Consider the following 20,473-nt stretch of genomic DNA (forward strand, 5'->3'; position numbering starts at 1 on the left):
AGTAATTTGCAATTTTTAAAGGTTATACTCCATTTATAGTTATTATAAAATATTGGCTACAGTCAATGCTGATTTTATCAGCTCTTTCTCCTGACTATTCTGGTAGGTGGGTTAGTGATTTATTAACCCTGTTTCACAGCTGAAGGAGAGCCACGAAGCAGTTCGCCCAGGGTAAGTGAGAGCATGAAGATAAAAAATAAAACAGAGGTCCCAAGTCTAGCTGGGGCCGTTCTTGCATCTGATATCCTTGCATCAAGAGAGTCCAGAATGCGGACTTCCCTGGTGGTCCGGCAGTTAAAACTCTGACTTCCACTGCAGGGGGCACAGGTTCGATCCCTGGTTGGGGAACCAAGATCCCACATGCTGCGTGGTGTGGCCAAAAAGTAGAAAAAATAAATACATTAAAAAAAAAAAGAGTATCCAGAATGACTTGCCACTCTCTCCAGACCTGTTAACTTTAAACCAAGAACCCACAGGAGAAACTTGGAACAAAATATGTACAGGGCTCTTGATGAAACAAACGATGAAATGAAACAAATCTGAGGCTTCAAGTCTCAGTGGATGCCTGTTGTTATGCCATGAGTCCCTCTTTCTAAGATGTAAAGGACAGAATCAAGCTACTGAATGATTGAACTTTCCCTGCTCTGTATCTTAATATTTTCATTTCAGGGGGAAATTTGTCATATGAATAACTGCACAAGGAGATAACAAGGGCATTGCCTGAGAAAGGCTGCCACTCGAGGTCCCAAGGGCCACCTAAATTTAGTGTCATCACATTGCAGAGAGCAGGGGCTTCACCTTTGTAGATCAGGCTCTCAGCTGATCAGGCTCTCACAGCAACGAAGAGTAGCCCCTGCTCGCCGCAACTAGAGAAAGCCCGCGCGCAGCAACAAAGACCCAACACAGCCAAAAATAAATACTTTTTTTTTTTTTTTTTTGTGGTACGCGGGCCTCTCACTGTTGTGGCCTCTCCTGTTGCGGAGCACAGGCTCCGGACGCGCAGGCTCAGCGGCCATGGCTCACGGACCCAGCCGCTCCGTGGCATGTGGGATCTTCCCGGACCGGGGCACGAACCCGTGTCCCCTGCATCGGCAGACGGACTGTCAACCACTGCGCCACCAGGGAAGCCCCAATTAAAAAAAAAAAAAAAAAAAAAAAGTAAGTCTGGGACTTGAAGTGTTCAGAAAATGGGGGAAATGGCTTGTTAGGGCCTACTCCTGGGAAATAGCCAGGGTGGGGATGGCATGGACGAGTATCTCCAAGTAAGAAACTTTCTCCCAGGCCTCTCATAGCTCTTTAGGTTTTTAATCGTTTTGCTTGCAAAGAGAAAACGTAAATAGAGAAAATCAGGGTAATGGTCAACCAAATGCATATAGCAAGGAGCCAGAGCATGTGGGCACATCCACAAATATTTGTTGATTGATGAAAAGAGGGAAATTACTGGTAGAGCTCAGGGCAGGGTTCCAAGATTCCCAGATGTAGAGAGACTGAGGGGTCAGCTAACTCCACATTCTACAGAAGAGGAAACAGGGGACCAGAAAGATAAAGGATCCTGCTCAGACTTGCAAGGCTAGCTGCTGATAAGAGCCAGCCAGAGCCCTGGATTTCTGGGTTGGCCACATACCCTTCCTTCCTGTGGCGTGGCTAGCAAGTGACCTTCTGAAAAGACATTGTTTGGTGATAAGGGCCCTGTGGCCTGGTCAGCAAGTTGAGGTCTGCTTGGCAAGGGACACCTCAATGGTCTCCAGTCTCTTACTCAGGACGTTCGTATGCGGATCTCAGGGGAGCACACTAGTGAAGATGCAAGCAGAGAGCTCTAGACTTAGCTCTGGAATCCTCACTCTTTCGTGGCGACAGCGTGGGTGGGAGATGGAAAGAAGGGCTGAGGAGGCAGTTAGAAAGGGGCTCATGGTCCCTCCCTCAAAAATTCTACCTTGCCTTTTTCACATTCAAGAAACAAGACAGTGGGAGAACAGAGAGAACCAAGGATTTGAAACCCAAAGTACTTTCTGTACCTAATAACCATGACAAGCAGATTTTGAGAACTAGACAAAAATGAACTAAAGAGGTGGGAGTGGGGGAGGGCTGCAGAAATGCTCGGGCAGGGGCAGTTCTACTGGTTTTAGTGGGAAAGGAATTACTAAGCTGTATATAGACAGAGAGCTTTGAAATCTCTCTCTCTACCTCTATCTCTATCCAAAATAAAACTTCAAAGCCTAAGCAGGACCCTTCCTAAATAGCCCTTCTCAACTTTTCTAGCTGTACTTTTTGTTATATCCTGTCACCTACCCTAAGTTACAGTTGTACCTGACTATTTGCTAACCACTCATTCAGTGGATATTTATTGAGCACCTACTACATCCTAAGCAACAGGCAAATAAATAAGAATATGATGTGTTAAATGAATTTATTCATTTATTCCTATGTGATGGCATAAGCATACCTAGAAACTATTCTTTATCTTTCCCTCTCTGTGCCCTTGAACGTGGCTTGCAGTTTTTCCCCTTCCTGGCCCTCTGAGCTGAGGCCCTTCTCTCTAGAGCAGTCTTTGGCATTTTTGGTGGAGAATTGGGAAGAAACTGGAAGGCAGGAAGAAAAGCCAGTGCAGGAGTGTGGAGGCCAGGGCTGGAGGAAATTTTTAAGGGCTGTGTTGTGTGAGTATAATAACTGATAGGTGAATGAGAAAGAAAGCAAGGGATTTTACGGAGAACTATTGGTGATTCGTATTTCTTTCTGGGTGTAAAGAACTACAAGTAAAGACCATGAATAGTTTTAGAAATTGCTTTTGGTTTCACAGAGAGCATCCTTTGGATGTAGACAGCACTGTGCGGGCATGATATATGCTTTTCACATTTATTCACTGGACCAATATTCATGGAGTGCCATGTATGTGCGGTCGCCATGCAGGGCTGAACAAAACAGACCTGGTCCCTCTCCTCCTAAAACTTGAAAATATTCAATAAACAAATATTGAGTTACATATTGTGATGTGTATTTTGAAGGAAAGAAAGAAGCACAGTGTTGTGAGTGTTAACTGGGGAACTGCTTTATGTCTTTGGAACACATCATCCTGCTCTTCACACTTTTTGATGCTGAAGTACTTTTTCTGATAGTGGACTCTATCAAAAATCCTAATAATATACTGAAAAGCTCAAATGTCACGGTCTTCAGGATGCTATGTCATGTCTCCCATTTAAGCTGTTCTCTCCCAGCACGTTGCTTTTATAAAACACAATTCTGCCGAGTGTATACCTGTTGTACAGTGACCAACTGTCTCTGTTTGCCCACATTGAGCAGCTTCCTGGCATGAGTTGGTCACCCTAACCTGTTGACAAGTCTGTCTTCCCCGTTATATCCAACACTCCAGGAGGGAAAGGAAGCCTTCTTATCTCTATTCATGCAACAACTTGCATGTAGAAATAGAGTTAATATTAACAACAATAATAATAGCTTACACTTGAGTGTTGACTATATTCCAGGCCCTATGCTTGCTTAACTCCTTGCAACAAGCAAACAAACTTCTTCCTTCTATAGAGAAACTCAGGCTAAGCCAGTTAAGCCCAGGATTTGAGAGGCTGGGGCTGAAAAAGAGAACCTCTTAATCACCACTCCCCGTACTAGCACAGCAGTCCTCCAACTTTTTGATCTCAGGTTCTCTTTACACTCCTAAAAATCATTAATAACCCCCCAAAACTTTTGTGTGGGAGATGTCTAGTACATCAGAAATTAAAACTGAGAACTTAAAAAATATATATTTTATTTAAACATCAATGTGCATTCACATCAATAACACATTTTGTAAGTAAAAAATAACTATTTTCCAAAATAATGGTTTTGTGAGAAGAGTGGCAAATTCCTTTAATGTCTGGCTTAACAGAAACCCACTGGATTTTCACATCTGCTTCTACATTCAATCTGTTACAAATATGTATCATGTAGCCTCTGGAAAACTCCATTGTACACTGGTGAAAGAAAATGAAAAAGGCAAATAACTTCTTTGTATGACTATGAAAATTGTTTTGCCTTCGGAGACCCCCTGGGTCCTTGGACACTTTGGCAGGCGCCGCTGTACTGTATAAAACAATTCACTCTTTCCAATGCCTTTGTGGCAGGCCACAGGGGAAGAGGTAACCACTGGTTTGCACTAATGTCGGGCTTTGGTTATATACGGCCTGGGCCTTGCGAAGGACACCAGCGAGGAGACAGAGAGGTGCCTCCCCTCGTCCAAACCTTAACCTGCAAGCTCTTCGCGGATTGCCCACAAGTGGCTAGACCTTGGCCTACAACTCCCGGCAGAGCTCGCGGCAGGGGGCGTGTATTCACAGGCGCGAGGAGCGTGGGTGACTCTAGCCGAGTGACGAAGTAAGGGGGCGTGTCTGTTTTGGGGCAGGCGCGGTGCCGCAATTGGATAATCCGGGAAGAGGGGGCGGAGCCAGTGTTTGGGTCAGCCAATGGTTTGCAGTCAGACGGAAGGGGGGACGGGGCGTGGCTGGACTGGCTCGGGGCTGCGTGGGGCTCACCGAACCCGGGAACGCGGGTGTCGTGGGTGGGAACGCGTAGTCCTGGGACCGCCGAGTCTGGGCGCGGGAGATGGCGGCGCGATGGAGCAGCGAGAACGTGGTGGTGGAGTTCCGCGACTCCCAGGTGAGCTCGGGGCCTAATGGAGCCTTTTAAGCATGCGCCCTTCCTGGTTCCCCTCCCCCACGCTGCCGGGTCATTCTTGGGGGCGGCGGGGCGACCCCCAGTCCGGGCTGGAGAGATGGGCAAGGGAGTGACCCGGACCTGTCAGACCCAAGCCGGTGAGGGGATCCTTGATGACCGTTGCGGGTGTTTGGGGCTGGCATGGGCGGGGTTTCGGGGTTCCCCTCGTGGATACCGGGAGTGGGGTCTCCCAGGGGACATCGAACTGCAGAGATTGCGTGCTAGTGAGCGCTGAGGGGAGGCTTCCCATGACCACGGTGGTGAGCGAGGGGGTTTAGGTACCCCTGCGCCTAGTGACTTTGGGCAAGTCGCAGAACTTATTTGAGCCTCAGATGCATGGACTTAACCCTGCCTCACAGGTCTTTGGAGTGGATTCGATAAAAAAAAAAAACTGCATGCAAAGTGCCTGTTTCGCGCCTAAGCTTTTAAGTGGTTACTGATGCTAGGATAGTGGAAAATACCGTAGGTGAATAGGAGTATGCACTGCATGTATTGCCCGCGTTCGAATCCCGCCTCAGCTCTTAGCCTGTCATCACCCTCTGCGCATGTTTTCTCACCTGTAAGAGGTGCGAATCGTACCTACCTCATAGGGTTGCTGTGAGAATTTTGAGGTCATACATTTAGAATGTGTGGCACAGTGCTGGACACATAGTAATCCCAAAGGAACGCTAGTATTTACTAGGAATTTTTACCATTTTTCTATTTCATTCCTTCCATATGCCGGGCCTTGTGCTAAGTGATCTACATTTCCTTTTTCTAATTCATGAAAGAACCATGCAAGATAAGTAGATTTTTTTTTTTTTCCCCCAACAGGGAAGCTGATCCCCATTTGTCTGATCCCAAGTGACTTGGCCAAGGCCTCCCATTATGTGGTCGCATTGGGATTTGAACACAGGCGTCTGGCCCCAGGGCCTTGTTGTGCTCATTACACTACTCTGCTTCATACTGTATGAGCCTGTCATACAGTCGTTTTACAATAAATATCACGCCCCCCTTTCCCCAGCACCTAGGACAGTGTGTTGGTGATTCTCTTCATGTATCGAACACATAATTTATTGAATACCTTCAGTGTGCCAGACTTTCATTCAGTCATTTTTTCAGTAAGGGTTTATTGAGCTTTTGACAGGTGCACACTGTACCAGGCACTGTGTTGGTGCGCAGGTGATTTATACTGAAGGGGAATCTGGATTTACGATAAGGGGGTGATGTGGTTTCTTCTTTCTAAAACCTATCCCTTCTTTTGCCGTAAAGACGCATGAGGGGAGAACTTCCCACCAATTTGCTCTATGGCTGCCCTTGATACATAGTGCCCATGGAGAGTTTGAGCAACCGCATTTGGGTGAAAGGATCCTAAAGCACTTTGCACTGTCAGCATGGTGTCTATGGGAGGAAGAAAGATGCCAGACTCCCAGGGGAAAAGAACCATATTCCTGTTACCCTTTTTGTTAATTGCTTTCACTGGGGACTAAGAAGAGAATCATGTGTCCTACCTCTGAGCTTGCTAATTTGGAAGCTACTAATCTGCAAACCCTTTAATTTTCACAGAAACCCAGGTAGTCTCACCCCTACTTCTCTACACAGATGTAATTGAAAAGACCTGCAGAGAGGGTGTTGACACATATATTAGGATGCTATGAAGTCGTATCAAATAATTAAACCTAAACAGCAGTTGTCATAGTAAGAGAACAAACTAAATTGGGTAATTTAACTGCCTTGTGGGAGTTTCTGTTTTTCTTTCTGATTTTTCTATTCATTTGGAAGGGTGAGTCTTAGTGTGAATTAGTATGGTTTTGTAGTTGATTTTGGTGATCACTGGGAGGGGTAGGGACTCATTTTATTAACTATTTCATTAATGTAGAAAGAAAAAGTTAAAACTCTTCACACCGCCTTTCTGAAAAGGCAGAACAATAAACTTTTCCAAACAGCCCACCACCTTTTTTTTTTTTTTTTGGCTGCATTGGGTCTTCGTTGGTGTGACCCCATCACTTTTAAAAATCATTTAAAAAATTTAAAGCTTTTAGGTTTTTCAGAAAAAAACCCCAGTCTGAAAGGTGTAACTTTTTTACATTTTATATGTGTCATTTACTTTATAAAACAGATGTTACTTTCACCGATTAATAGTGAGGAAGCTGTGCTGCTTGGCATCTACTCTGAAGTGGTCCCTGGAATCGATGAGTGTGAACGCTAAGAAAGCTTAGCGATAGTTTTCTAGAGCAACACCACCCACTAGAACTTTCTGAGATGATGGAAATGTGGCTCTTCAACACTTGAAATGGGGCTAGTGTGACTGAAACAGTGTTTTTTTTTTTTTTTTTCCTGGTATGTGGGCCTCTCACTGTTGTGGCCTCTCCCGTTGTGGAGCACAGGCTCCAGACGTGCAGACTTAGCGGCCATGGCTCACGGGCCCAGCCGCTCCGTGGCATGTGGGATCTTCCCGGACCGGGGCACGAACCTGTGTCCCCTGTATCGGCAGGCGGACTCTCAACCACTGCGCCACCAGGGAAGCCTGAGACAGTGTATTTTAATTAATTAATTAATTAATTAAAAAATAAATTTATTGTATTTATTTATTTTTGGCTGCGTTGGGTCTTCGTTGCTGCACACGGGCTTTCTCTAGTGGCGAGCGGGGGCTACTCTTCGTTGCGGTGCTCAGGCTTCTCATTGTGGTGGCTTCTCATTGTGGTGGCTTCTCTTTGTTGCAGAGCATGGGCTCTAGGTGTGCAGGCTTCAGTAGTTGTGGCATGCAGGTTCAGTACTTGTGGCTTGCTGGCTCTAGAGCGCAGGCTCAGTAGTTGTGGTGCACGGGCTTAGTTGCTCAGGGGCATGTGGGATCTTCCCGGACCAGGGCTGGAACCCGTGTCCCCTGCATTGGCAGGTGGATTCTTAACCACTGCGCCACCAGGGAAGTCCTTTTTTTTTTAAGTTTTTTTTTTTTTTTGGCTGTGTTGGGTCTTAGTTGCAGCACGTGGGATCTTCGTTGAGGCAGGCAGGATCTTTTGTTGCCGTGGGTGGGCTCTTCATTGTGGTGTGCGGGCTCCTGTCTAGTTGTGGCGTGCAGGCTCCTCTCTAGTTGTGGCGCGCAGGCTCCTCTCTAGTTGTGGTGTGTGTGTTTTCTCTTTAGTTGTGGTGCGCAGGCTCCAGAGCTCATGGGCTCTGTAGTTTGCAGCACGTGGTCTCTCTAGTTGAGGCTCCCAGGCTCAGTAGTTGTGGCACGCCGGCTTAGTTGCCCCGCGGCATGTGGGATCTTCGCTCCCTGACCAGGGATCGAACGCGTGTCCCCTGCATTGGAGGGCAGATTCTCTACCACTGGACCACCTGGGAAGTCCCAGCACAAGATATCTTAACATTTGTATGTGTCCTTTTCAATTTCTTTCATTAATGTTTTATAGTTTTCAGTATACATGTCTTTCACCTCCTTGGTTAAATTTGTTTCTAGGTTGTAAATGGGATTGTTTGATGCAATTGTAAATGGGATTGTTTTCTTTATATCTTGTCCTGATGATGTATTAGTGTATATTAGTGTATAGAAATGCTACAGATTTTTGTGTATTAATTTTGTATCCCACAACTTTATTTAATTAGTTTATTAGTTCTAACAGGTTTTTGATGCAGTCTTTAGAGTTTTCTGTATTTAATGTCGTGTTTTCTGCAAATGGTGACAGTTTTACTTCTTCCATTCAAATTTTGATGCCTTTTATTTCTTTTTCTTGCCTAATTTGCTCTGGCTAGGACTTCCAATACTGTGTTGAATAGATGTGACAAGAGTGGGCATCCTTGTCTTGTTCCTGATCTTAGAAGAAAGGCTTTCAGTTTTTCACTGTTGAGTATGATGTTAGCTGTGGGCTTGTCATATATGGACTTTATTATGTTGAGGTACATTCCCTCTATATTTACTTTGTTGAGAGTGTTTATCATAAATGGACGTTGAATTTTGTCAAATGCTTTTTCTGCATCTATTGAGATGTTCATATGATTTTTATTCTTCATTTTGTTAACGTGGTGTATCACATTGACTGATTTGTGGTTATTGAATCATCCTTGCATCCAAGGAATAAGTCACACTATGATCCTTTTAATGTCTTGTTGAATTCAGTTTGCTGATATTTTGTTGAGGATTTTTGCATCTGTGTTCATCAGGGATATTGGCCTGTAATTTTCTTTTCTTGTGATGTCCTTATCTGGTTTTGGTATCAGGGTAATACTGGCTTCATAAAATGAGTTTGGAAGAGTTCCCTGCTCTTACAGTTTTTGGAAAAGTTTGAGAAGGTTTGGTATTAAATCTTCTTTGGATGTTTTGTAGAATTCACCAGTGAAGCTCTCTGGTCCTGGACTTTAGTTTGTTAGCAGGTTTTTGATTACTGAGTCAGTCTTTTTTTTTTTTTTTTGCAGTATGTGGGCCTCTCACTGCTGTGGCCTCTCCCGTTGCGGAGCACAGCCTCTGGACGCGCAGGCTTAGCGGCCATGGCTCACGGGCCCAGCCACTTCGCGGCATGTGGGATCTTCCTGGACCGGGGCACAAACTCGTGTCCCCTGCATCAGCAGGTGGACTCCCAGCCACTGCGCCATCAGGGAAGCCCTGATTCAGTCTTTTTAATAGTAATCAGTCTGTTCAGATTTTCTGTTTCATCATGATTCAATCTTAGTAGATTGTAAGTTTCTAGGAATTTACCCATTGCTTTTAGGTTGTCCAGTTTGTTGGTATATAATTGTTCATAGTAGTCTCTTATGATGCTTTGTATTTCTATGGTATCAGTTGTAATATATCCTCTTTCATTGCTGATTTTATTTCAGCCCTCTCCCGATTTTTCTTGGTGAGGATAGCCATAAGCTTGTCAATTTTGTTTATCTTTTCAAGGAACCAGCTCTTAGTTTCATTGATCTTCTCTATTGTCTTTTTTTTTTTTTTTTGGCTGCTCCATGTGGCATGCGGAACTTCCCCGACCAGAGGTCGAACCCATGCCCCCTGCATTGAGAGTGTGGAGTCTTAACCACTGGACCGCCAGGGAATTCCCTGTTATTTTCTTTCATTCTACTAACTTTGGGCTTCTTTTGTTCTTTTTCTAGTTCCTTGAGGTGTAAAGTTAGATTGTTTATTTGAGACTTTTCTTGTTTTTTGAGATAGACATTTATTGCTATGAACTTCCCTCTTAGAACTGCTTTTGCTGCATCCCACAATTTTTTGTATGTTATATTTCCATTTTTCTTTGTCTCAAGGTATTTTTAAAATTTCTTTTTATTTATTCTTTGACCCATTTGTTGTTCAGTAGCATGTTGTTTAATTTCTACATATTTGTGAATTTTCTGCCAGTTTTGTTTGAGTAATTAATTTCTCATTTTATACCATTGTGGTTAGAAAAGACGCTTGATATGATTTCAGTCCTCTTAAATTTATTAAGACTTGTTTTGTGGCCTAACATATGATCTATCCTGGAAAATTTTTCATGCACACTTCAGAAGAATGTGTATTCTGTTGCTTTTTTTTTTTTTAATTTTATGTTTGGCTGTGTCTGGTCTTAGGTGTGGCATGCAGGATCTTTTGTTGTGGTGCACGGTCTTCTTCTCTAATTGCAGCACATGGGCTTCTCTCTAGTTGTGGTGCACAGGCTTAGTTGCCCTGTGGCCTGTGGGATCTTAGTTCCCTGACTAGGGATCAAACCTGCATCTCCTGCATTGGAAGGTGGATTCTTAACCACTGGACCACCAGGGAAGTCCCTGTTCTGTTGCTTTTGGATGGAATATTTTAGATATAACTGTTATGTCTGTCTGACCAAATGTGTTGTTTAAGGCTGATGTTTCCTTATTGACCTTCTTCTATCTGGATGATCCATCCATTGAGGCAAGTTGGGCATTAAAATTCTCTAATATTATATTGTTGTCTGTTTCTTCCCTTAGGCCTGCTAATATGTGCTTTATATATTTAGGGGTTCCTATATTTAGTGCATAAATGTTTATAAATATTATATCCTCTTGTTGGATTAACCCCTTTATCATTATGTAACACCTGTCTTTTTTTGGTATTTATTTATTTATTTGTTTATTTATTTTAACATCTTTATTGGAGTATAATTGCTTTACAGTGTTGTGTTAGTTTCTGCTGTATAACCAAGTGAATCAGCTATATGTATACATATATCCCCATATCCCCTCCCTCTTGCATCTTCCTCCCACCCTCCCTAACCCACCCCTCTAGGTGGTCACAAAGCCCCGAGCTGATCTCCCTGTGCCATGCAGTTGCTTCCCACTAGCCATCTATTTTACATTTGATAGTGTAACACCTATCTTTGTCTCTGCTAACAGTCTTTGTTTTAACGTCTATTCTGTCTGATAGAAGTATAGCTACTCCAGCTTTCTTCTGGTTTCCATTTGCATAGAATATCTTTTTCCATTCCTTCACTTTCAGTCTGTATATCCTTCCATCTAGAGCGAGTATCCTGTAGTCAGCATATAGATGGGTCCTGCTTTTTTTTATCCATTCAGTCACTCTTTGTCTTTTGATTGGAGAATTTAGTCCTTTTACATTTGAAGTAATTATTGATAGGTTTCCCCTGTTAATAACATTTTACACTAGTATGGTACATTTTCCACAGTTAATGAATCAATATTGATATATTAACCAAAATGCATATTTAACTCAGATTTCCTTACTTTTTACCTAATGTCTTTTTTCTATTCTGGGATTCCATCCAGGATACCACATTATATTTAGTTGTCACGTCTCCTCAGACAGATGTCTCCTCTGCCCCTTGCATTGAGAGCATGGAGTCTAACCACTGGACCACCAGGGAAGTCCCAAATTTTTTTTTTTTTTTTTTTGTGGTATGCGGGCCTCTCACTGCTGTGGCCTCTCCCGTTGCGGAGCACAGGCTCCGGACGCGCAGGCTCAGCCGCCATGGCTCACGGGCCTAGCCGCTCCGCGGCATGTGGGATCCTCCCTGACCGGGGCACGAACCCATGTCCCCTGCATCGGCAGGCGGACTCTCAACCACTGCGCCATCAGGGAAGCCCCTTTTTTTTTTTTTAAACCACTACACTTTCCTTCTTTTAAAAAAAAAATTTGTTTATTTATTTTTGGCTGTGTTGGGTCTTCATTGCTGCACACAGGCTTTCTCTAGTTATGGCGAGTGGGGGCTACTCTTCATTGCAGTGCGCGGGCTTCTCATTTCTGTGGCTTCTCTTGTTGCGGAGCACGGGCTCTAGGTGCGCGGGTTTCAGTAGTTGTGGCACGTGGGCTTAGTAGTTGTGGCTTGTGGGCTCTAGAGCTCAGGCTCAGTAGTTGTGGTGCATGGGCTTAATTGCTCTGCGGCATGTGGGATCTTCTTGTACGAGGGCTCAAACCCGTGTCCCCTACACTGGCAGGCAGATTCTTAACCACTGCGACACCAAGGAAGCCCAGGAAGAGAGGTCTGAAGTGATCTTTAATGTCATGCTCAGGCTGTGGGGAACCGCTAAGGGAGTGTGAGCAAGCAAGCAGCATAGCCAGAGGTAGGTCCTGCAACAGCCCTGAGGGTGGAGGGAGCAAGGCTGGTGACAGGCAGGTGTCCCTGCCCAGGGGAGGACCGACAAAGCCCTGAGCTGAGGCAGAGACAGGAAGAAATGTATGGATTAGGAACAGACTTTCCTAGCTGTTCCTTCAAGTGTCCAAAGCTAGGAAGAGTCCAGGAGGCAGTCATGTCACGAAGCCAGTGGTTTTAAGGAGGGAGTGATCATGAGTTCTGATGCTGCCACAGGATCAAGTAAAACAGCCAGTAAACAGCCAACAGTGCAGGAGGCCAGTGACAACCTGTGCTGGACCATTTTTTATTGTTGTCCACCAGAGAGGTGGTAGAAGAGGCTTCTGAATCCAGGCTGACATAAGCCCATGCACATCCTTTCTGCTGCACCAGATGAACTGTGTTTTATGTCTGCAGAAATGCCATGTAGAAACTTTCTTCCTTTTGATGCAACGCAGTCAATTTCTTTGGATTGGTGAGACCAAATGCTTAAGAACACGGCAGCCTTCATGAAAAAATGATTTTTTTGAACAAGGGCAGCAGCAATTTGTGTACAGAGGCTCACAGAGTCTCATGAAATGGTATCTTTTATCAGCCATCAGTTAGCTTTTCTTTTCCACATTATGAATTACATTTTCTCTAGGCCAGTAAGAATCAACCGTCACTGTCAGTGCTATGGCAGTCTTATTTTGTAGAGGTCATATGACTCCTAAAGTGTGCTGCAAAGGCCACCATCCTGCAGAAAGGGCAGGGCTGTAAAGAACTTTATTCTCTTTTGTCTAAAGATGTCACCTTGACAGGGAGCATTTCTGAACATAAGTTTGTTTCCTGCAGGTGGGAGAGGAATTTTCAATTTCTAAAAACAAAGGTTCAGAAAAGGTATGGTTGGAATTTTACATCATAAAATGTGGGGATAAGGTACACAAACTTTGCTCGTCAGTTCTCTCTATTCCAATAGAAGGTTTCCCACAGCAGGCAAAGAACTATCAAAGTTCATTATCCTAGGAGGTATTAAAAAAGTGAGGGAACTGGAGAAGTATAGATAAATTCATGGGTGATAAATTAGCAAGGGAAACTACTGAAAAAAATTCTTTGAGATGTCGGCACATTCCGAGCTGGGAGGACCCTGATTTTCACCTGGTTCTGACCCATCTTCAAAACTATCAGATGTGTGCAGAGTGACTGCATTCACAAAGCACCTCATTGGGAGCTCTGGGAGAAATGAAATAGACCCTCACCTGCAGGGGCTCACAGCTCGTGGGAGAGGATCAATGTGCACAGCAGTAACTACAGTAAGTCCCCTACAAACGAACCTTCAAGTTGCGAACTTTCAAAGATGTGAACGTGCGTTCCATCTACATCAGGCGTGAGTGAAACTGCAGCTTGCCCTCCGTCTCCTATTGCTGGCGATCCTTCAGCTCTACCATCTCCCACCTCCTCTCCCTCCTGCAGTCAGTAACTCTTCTTGCCTGTTCCCTCGATGCCAGCCCCTGTATGCCAGCTGTTGTGCTGTACTACTGTACTTTTCAAGGTACTGTACTGTAAGATTAAAAATGTTGTCTTTATTTTTTGTTTGTTTGTTTTTTATGTATTATTTGTGTGAAAAGTATTATAAACCTTTTACAGTACAGTACTATATAGCCGATTGTGTTAGTTGGGTACCTAGGCTAACTTGGTTGGACTTATGAACAGATTGGACTTATGTACTTGCTCTCAGAATGGAACTCATTCATGTGTAGGGGACTCACTGTACCACAAAGCAAGTTAGGACAAGTCCTGTGATGGAGGGGCAGGGAAGGTACTTTAGGAGAAGGTGGAGTCCCCTTGGTGGACGCTGGGTGAGCTTCTTAGAGGAGGTATGTCTTGAGCCTTAAAAGTTGAGTAGAATTTCAACAGCAGAGTAGGAGAGAAGGACTTTCTAGGCGGAAGGAAGAGCTTAAGCATCTCTTCAGAATTGGGAGAGCTGCAGAATCGGGTGAGTGCTGTGAATGGGTGTGGCTTGAGCAGGTAGAGAGTGGGTCAGCCTGAGAAATTCTGTAAGTGTCTGATTTGGAAGGACCTGAAGGCTGAGGAGTCTATGCTTGATTTTATTCAGAGTGAGAAAAACCAACAAAGGTTTGAGAGCAGTGGATTGATGTAATTAGAACTCTGTCTTCAGAGGTTCAGTGTTAGGTTGAATGGAGACGGGAGAGAGGAAGGTAGACTGTTGGGAGGGTGTTGCTTGACCTTTTACTCTGGTCAGTTTATTTTTAGGTCCTTTGCTTAAAGCACTTCCCTCTCTCCATTTCCCCCTTTGGGACAGCCTAGCAAACCCTCCTTCATGTGCTCCTGCAAGCATAACGTTGGCCTCTTTCTTTCTGGGATAGGAGTAGGGAAATATCAGTTAGGTGTGGATTTTTTTGTTTTACTTCTTAAAAAATAACTTGCTCTGATAAGGTGATATGGTGAGTTATGATACTCTCATTGCAGGCTCCTGCATTTTTCTATGTCATTCTTTAATGCTTCTAGAACATTTCATTGTCTGGAGATCTATAATTTACTTATAGATAACATGAATTCAACAACTCTGTGTATGAAAGTTTTGGCTGTATTTTGGATAGATTCTGGAGGTGGAATTACTGAGTCAAAGGACATGACTTTAGGGGAGTTCCTAGTGGTCCAGTGGTTGGAACTCCATGCTTCCACTGCAGGGGACATGGGTCCGATCCCTGGTCAGGGAACTAAGATTCTGCATGCTGTGCAGCGTGGCCAAAAAAAAAAAAAAAAAAAAAAAGACAAAATGACAACGTGACTTTTTTGGGAGGTATTATTACCAGATCATCCTTTATTGTCACCGTACCACAAACTTAGCAGCTTGAAGCACCACCCACTTATTAGCTCACGGTACTGTAGGTCAGAGATCCAGGCTCTGCCTGACTGCTTTCTCTCTTCAGTCTCATAGGCTGAAACCCAGGCATCCGTTGGCTGTGTTCTCGTCAGGAGGCTCAGCTGACTAGGGAAGAATCTGCTAACAAACTCATTCAGGTTGTTGGAAGAATTCGGTTCCTGAGGGTTATAGGACAGAGGTCCCTGGTTTTTTGCTGATTGTTACTTAGAGGTCACTCTCAGCTTCTGCCATGTGGTCTGTCCATCTTCACAGCCGGCAGCAAAGAGTCTTCTCCATGTTAAATCAATCCCTCACCCTTCAAATCTCTGACTTCCTCTGTCTCTGACCTCTAGACTTAGCTTTAAAGAGTTGATGTGATTAGGTCTATCTCCCCCTCCTCCCTCCCCCAAGAAATTTTTCGTCATCTCAAACGGAAACTCCGTACTCATTAAACAATAACACCCCACACCCCCAGCCCCTGGCAACCTCTACTGTACTTGCTGTTTCTATGAATTCACCTAGTCTAGACACCTCATATAAGTGGAATCATGCAGTATTTATCCTTTTTTGTCTGACATTTCACTTAGCATAATGTTTTAAAGGTTCATTCATGCTGTAGCATGTATGCCATTGTGTGTATATGCCACGTTTTGTTTGTTCATTCATCAGCTGATGGGCATTTGGGTTGTTTCGGGTCTCTCTTTCTTAGGGTTAACTGATTTGGGACTTTAATTACATCTCAAAATCCGTTTGTAGCAGTACCTAGATTAGTGTTTGAATAATGGGGAGAATGTGTATGTACACCAAGGGCCCAGAATCTTGGGGCCACCTTAGGATTCTTGCTACCACACACACTCTAGAAAGATGGTACCGTCCCTGGTTGGAGGTACCATCTTGCCCTCTTTCATACCCTTAATGTATACATTGCATAGAAGAGTTCTGGAAATGGCATCTCATTTCACTGCCTGCTTTTCCAGCTGGGCTATTCTCTGCTCATGACTCTAGTGGAATGAAGGATGCATAATAATCCCTTTTCAGCCTCCAGTGAAAGCACTCTGGCTTCTTGTCCCTAATGTTACCTGTGACGTGTTTCTTGAGGGTGTACAAGTGAGAAACCCATTAATAAGACCAGCGAGAGTGAGGAAGAGAATTTCTGTTTACCATTTGTGATGTGTGAGTGTAGGAGAATGTACAAAATGCATTCTCTCTTGATAGACTCTTGGAAAGAACTTAGAGCATTTAATAACCAAACAACGGCACAAACTGTTTCAGATAATGCCCTGAGAATACAGCAGGACTTGAACTTGTCCAAATAAGAGAATTTAGGGCTGTAACTCCCATGATTAAAATTAGCCTCACACTCTAGCCTGAATGTAGATTTGTTTGGTTCGGTGTGGTCTTTGGGAAATTGGACCTCAGATGCTGAAAAGATGGTGATCCCTAGGAACTGGGAGACCTGGGAAATGGAAGGCAGTAAAAGGTGCTGGAAATCTCAGATTAAATGGGAACTGGGCATCTCAATGACAAGAATGTGACCGTGGATTCAGCAGAGGTGGTGTTTGAATATTACCAATTGCCATTCGGCTTGGAGGAGGAGTCCATGCCCTTTGGGAAGGCATGGATGGTGTGTTTATGTGTGTATATGTGTGTGTGTGTGTGTGTGTGTGTGTGTGTGTGTGTGTGTGTGTGTGTGAGAGAGAGAGAGAGAGAGAGAGAGAGAGAAAGATGTCCCAGGTTAGATTGTGTGTAGCCCTGGTCTCAGGGGGAACAGACAACTGCTGCCCTATTGTGGAAGGTGAATGTGAGATTTGAATGAGAATTAGAAGGTGGTTAAGGTATCCACTGTAGAGAACTGCCAGCCGGGGACTGCCTGGGCCATGGGAAGAGGAAGACCCACAGGTGTCTACCTGCCTGTCTTCTCTAACCTGAGCTGGCTTTGCTGGCAGAACTGAATCTGTGTTCTCTCTCACAGGCAACTGCAATGTCTGTGGACTGTCTGGGGCAGCATGCAGTGCTTTCCGGGTAAGTGAGCTTACAGCGTTCGTCTGCCACGATTTCTGGGAACAAATTGCAAATCAAGAGGTTTCTGGGAAATTGGAAAATACTTTCTTATTTAAGGATTACAGTCATAGGGTTTATTTAGTTCTGCTGTCCTTGTGACCTCAGTGGTAGTTGTGGGGATTATTTGCAGTTTATTTTTTTCTCTGCCCTAACAGGTGAGCAATAAAATTCCTTTGAAATGTTAGTGACTGGTAGCTTGGCCTTGAAATTGCCATTTTCTGTTTAGTGCATGGACTCTTCAGAAGGATGCTGTGTGGTATGGTCTAACAGGTAGCTAGTTCCTAGGATTGAGAGGATCTGGGTTACAGTTTGGCCATTGATTATGAGCCCTTGGACATTTATTCAGTTGGCCTTCCTGGACTTCGGTTTTCTCATGAAGCAATTCGATTTCATCATGAAGAAGTTGAACTACATAATTTCTGTAGTGTCTTCTGGTTCAAAATTAAGATTCTGGCAATTAAGGTCCCTGCATTTGCTAATCATCCTAACATTGTACCAGTATGATAACATTTAATGGTCAGAGTCCCTTTCCTTTCATGTTGCTCTAGATTACTACCTCTCAGATTTAGCTATATGTTCATTAACTTAGTTGTTTATGAACCCATTTATAAAATGAAGTGTTTTCTATTCATTATTTTATTTTGAAATCATGTTTTAAATTACTTTTAAATAAAACCATAGCAAACATTAATTCAGAAGGATATACCATGGAAAGTAAGTTTCCGTCCTACCTCTGACTCCACTCCCCAGAGACAGTTATTGATACCATTTTCTTGTGTCACCCTGAATGCATAGATAGGAAAAATTGGTATGTCTCTTTTCTGCCCCAGCCAAACTCACTTTTTTAAAAAATAGCTTTCTCGAGATATAATTCACATACCATGCAATTCACCCGTTTAAAAAAATTATTTATTTTATTTATTTTTGGCTGCATTGGGTCTTCGTTGCTGTGCGTGGGCTTTCCCTAGTTGAGGCAAGCAGGGGCTGCTCTTCCTTGGGGTGCGCAGGCTTCTCATTGTCATGGCTTCACTTGTTGCACAGCATGGGTTCCAGAGCACAGGCTCAGTTGTTGTGGCGCACGGGCTTAGTTGCTTCACAGCATATGGGTCTTAATGGGCCAGCGATTGAACCCGTGTTCCCTGCATTGGCAGGTGGATTCTTAACCACTGCACCACCAGGGAAGCCCCCCACCTCACCTTTTTCCCCACCCTGATCTCACTCACCAGAGGCAACCAGTTAAGACTCTTTAGCTATTTATTTTGGGTTGCTTCTATTTTTCCAAGTGGTATACTACATACACTGCTGTATCTTGATTTATCCATCACAGATATTCAAATTGACTTCTTACAGTAGATGATGAATATTTAGCACTTTTACTTCAGTTGTGAGTCCCTTATGTATATATACCTGGCCTTCCCCCTCCTTCCAGTGTAGTCATGTAACAATTGTTGGGTTAAATCAGTATGTGGAGTTCTTTTTCTCAGTTATTGTCAAGAGGTCCTATGCCATTCTGATCTGGACTCTGTATGTGACCTATTTTTTCTCTTTGGAGAAATCCTATCTTTATCCCTAGTGTTATCTTTACCTCTCGTGTGTGTGAAATTTTCACTGTGACCGCTTTGGTATGTGTCTTTTTTCATTCATTGTGCTGGGCACTTAGAGGGACCCTCCTCCCGTTTTTGACATTATTACCTGTTTTATCTAAACAAATAGAAAAATAACATATACTTGGCATTATGTAGCCATATTAACAACCCATAAAATACTTGCAGGTGCCCTGGAAGAACTGTATCTCAGACGTTAGATTTCTCAGTATTGACTGATGTGGATATTGTCATTTGTAGCATTCTAGGAGAGAACGGGATTATATAACTGGAAATCATGCGAGTGTTCTTGTTCTGATGTGTTCTTAGACATGCATACGTCCATGTTATTTTTCAACATGATCTTGAAGTTCACCATTTCATTTTCTTATATTGAACTTTAAAATATGTGTAGTAAGGTGTATGCTTAAGTGAACTCCTCTGAGGTAGTTTCTCTTCCTCTCCAGCTCCTGCGGGCCTGGATTCCACAGTGTGAACCAGCTCGCTCTGCAGGCCCTTGGGTGCTGGTTGTTTTTCCTCTGGATCAGTTACCATTTTTCTGTCGGCTTTCCGTTTCCTCCCTCATTTTCTTTGTGGGTTTCCGTCTTTTATGTTTTCACTCTTATTCTTGTGGGTCTTCAGTGGGGGATGAAGACAAATACGTTATGTCCAATCAGGCACGTTTATCCTGAAGTGCCCACCTTCTGCTGTTCTGCATTTGCCCTGTACTGTCTCTGATTTCCCCTGCTGAAAAACACGCCATATATATAGTGCTTGGCCTTTGCCCTGTTTTCATTCTAATGGGAAATGCCGGCCTGCCTGCCATGGGATCAGATGATTCCTTAGGAAGAGGTCAGAGTTTCTAGGTCTTGGTACTATACCAACTTTCTCAGAAGCCCCAGAAATTCTCTTAATTTGTGTCTTACCTGTGCTTCCTTTCTCTCTTAATCCATCCCTCCTTGGGTTTCTGCTAGAGTTCTACATGCCATTTTAACTTTCTACTTCCTGTCTGTTCTGAGCGGGGACAGTTAATCTTTTTCTTCATTATCGAGCCCACCTGTCCTTGCCGACTCCCGGGGGCTTGGAGCGCTCCCCAACAAAGAACCACTGATGGCTGCTGAAGAGGTTGATACACACACCAAGGATTTTTTTCTTAAAACAGAAGGAAAATAGGTGAACAAAGGACATCACCATTTTCAGATCCTTTATATTGATTGGCACCTTGAACATTATTGGCACTTATTATTTTCATTATTATTATTTTTTGGTTATTGTTTCCCCTTCTGATAGTGTTAATTTAGTTCCCATCACCAAGTAGTCAACTTGCACGGGGATTTGAGATCTTCTCAAATTATTTAGCTAAGTGATAAGCGAGATGTTTAATTTTACATATGTTTATTGCATGCAAAGCACTGTGCGTAGTGATGAGGGACATACAAAGATATTCAAGACACGCTCCATACCCCGAACACTCAGTTGGTTTGGGACAGGAACATTTACGTTAGCAGTTCTGCTACAGAGATAAGTGCTGTGCTGTAGTCCAAATGCAGACTGTGTCATGGGAGTCGTGTGGAAGCAGCTATGATCCTAACTGGGGGATTGGAAAAGCCTGGGAGAGGGCTGGGCTGGAGCTGAATCTGGTGGAGGAGGTCAGACTTCCATGGATATGGGAGGGAGGACCATCTTTAGAGACAGATCTCACAGGGAGTATGGCTCCCACTTGCCCAGCAGCCACGAGTTACTCTTGTCACTTGCACTTGTATGCCTTTCGG

General features: G+C 43.8%; 1 protein-coding gene across 2 annotated transcripts in view; it reads left to right on the plus strand.

Moving 5' to 3' along the window:
• Positions 1-4,590: 4,590 nt before the first annotated feature.
• Positions 4,591-20,473, plus strand: part of WDR59 (WD repeat domain 59) — a gene marked incomplete at its 5' end in the record, with an annotated part of 84,102 nt that continues 68,219 nt past the window's right edge. For both annotated transcript variants that reach the window (XM_082863216.1, XM_082863215.1), the window contains 2 exons: positions 4,591-4,644; positions 17,030-17,079. In XM_082863216.1, the coding sequence (XP_082719342.1) occupies positions 4,591-4,644; positions 17,030-17,079 (104 nt within the window). The remainder of the gene's footprint in view (positions 4,645-17,029; positions 17,080-20,473) is intronic.

The sequence above is a fragment of the Leucopleurus acutus genome (genome assembly GCF_964270905.1).
Source record: "Leucopleurus acutus genome assembly, chromosome: 20".
Lineage (NCBI taxonomy): Eukaryota > Metazoa > Chordata > Mammalia > Artiodactyla > Delphinidae > Leucopleurus > Leucopleurus acutus.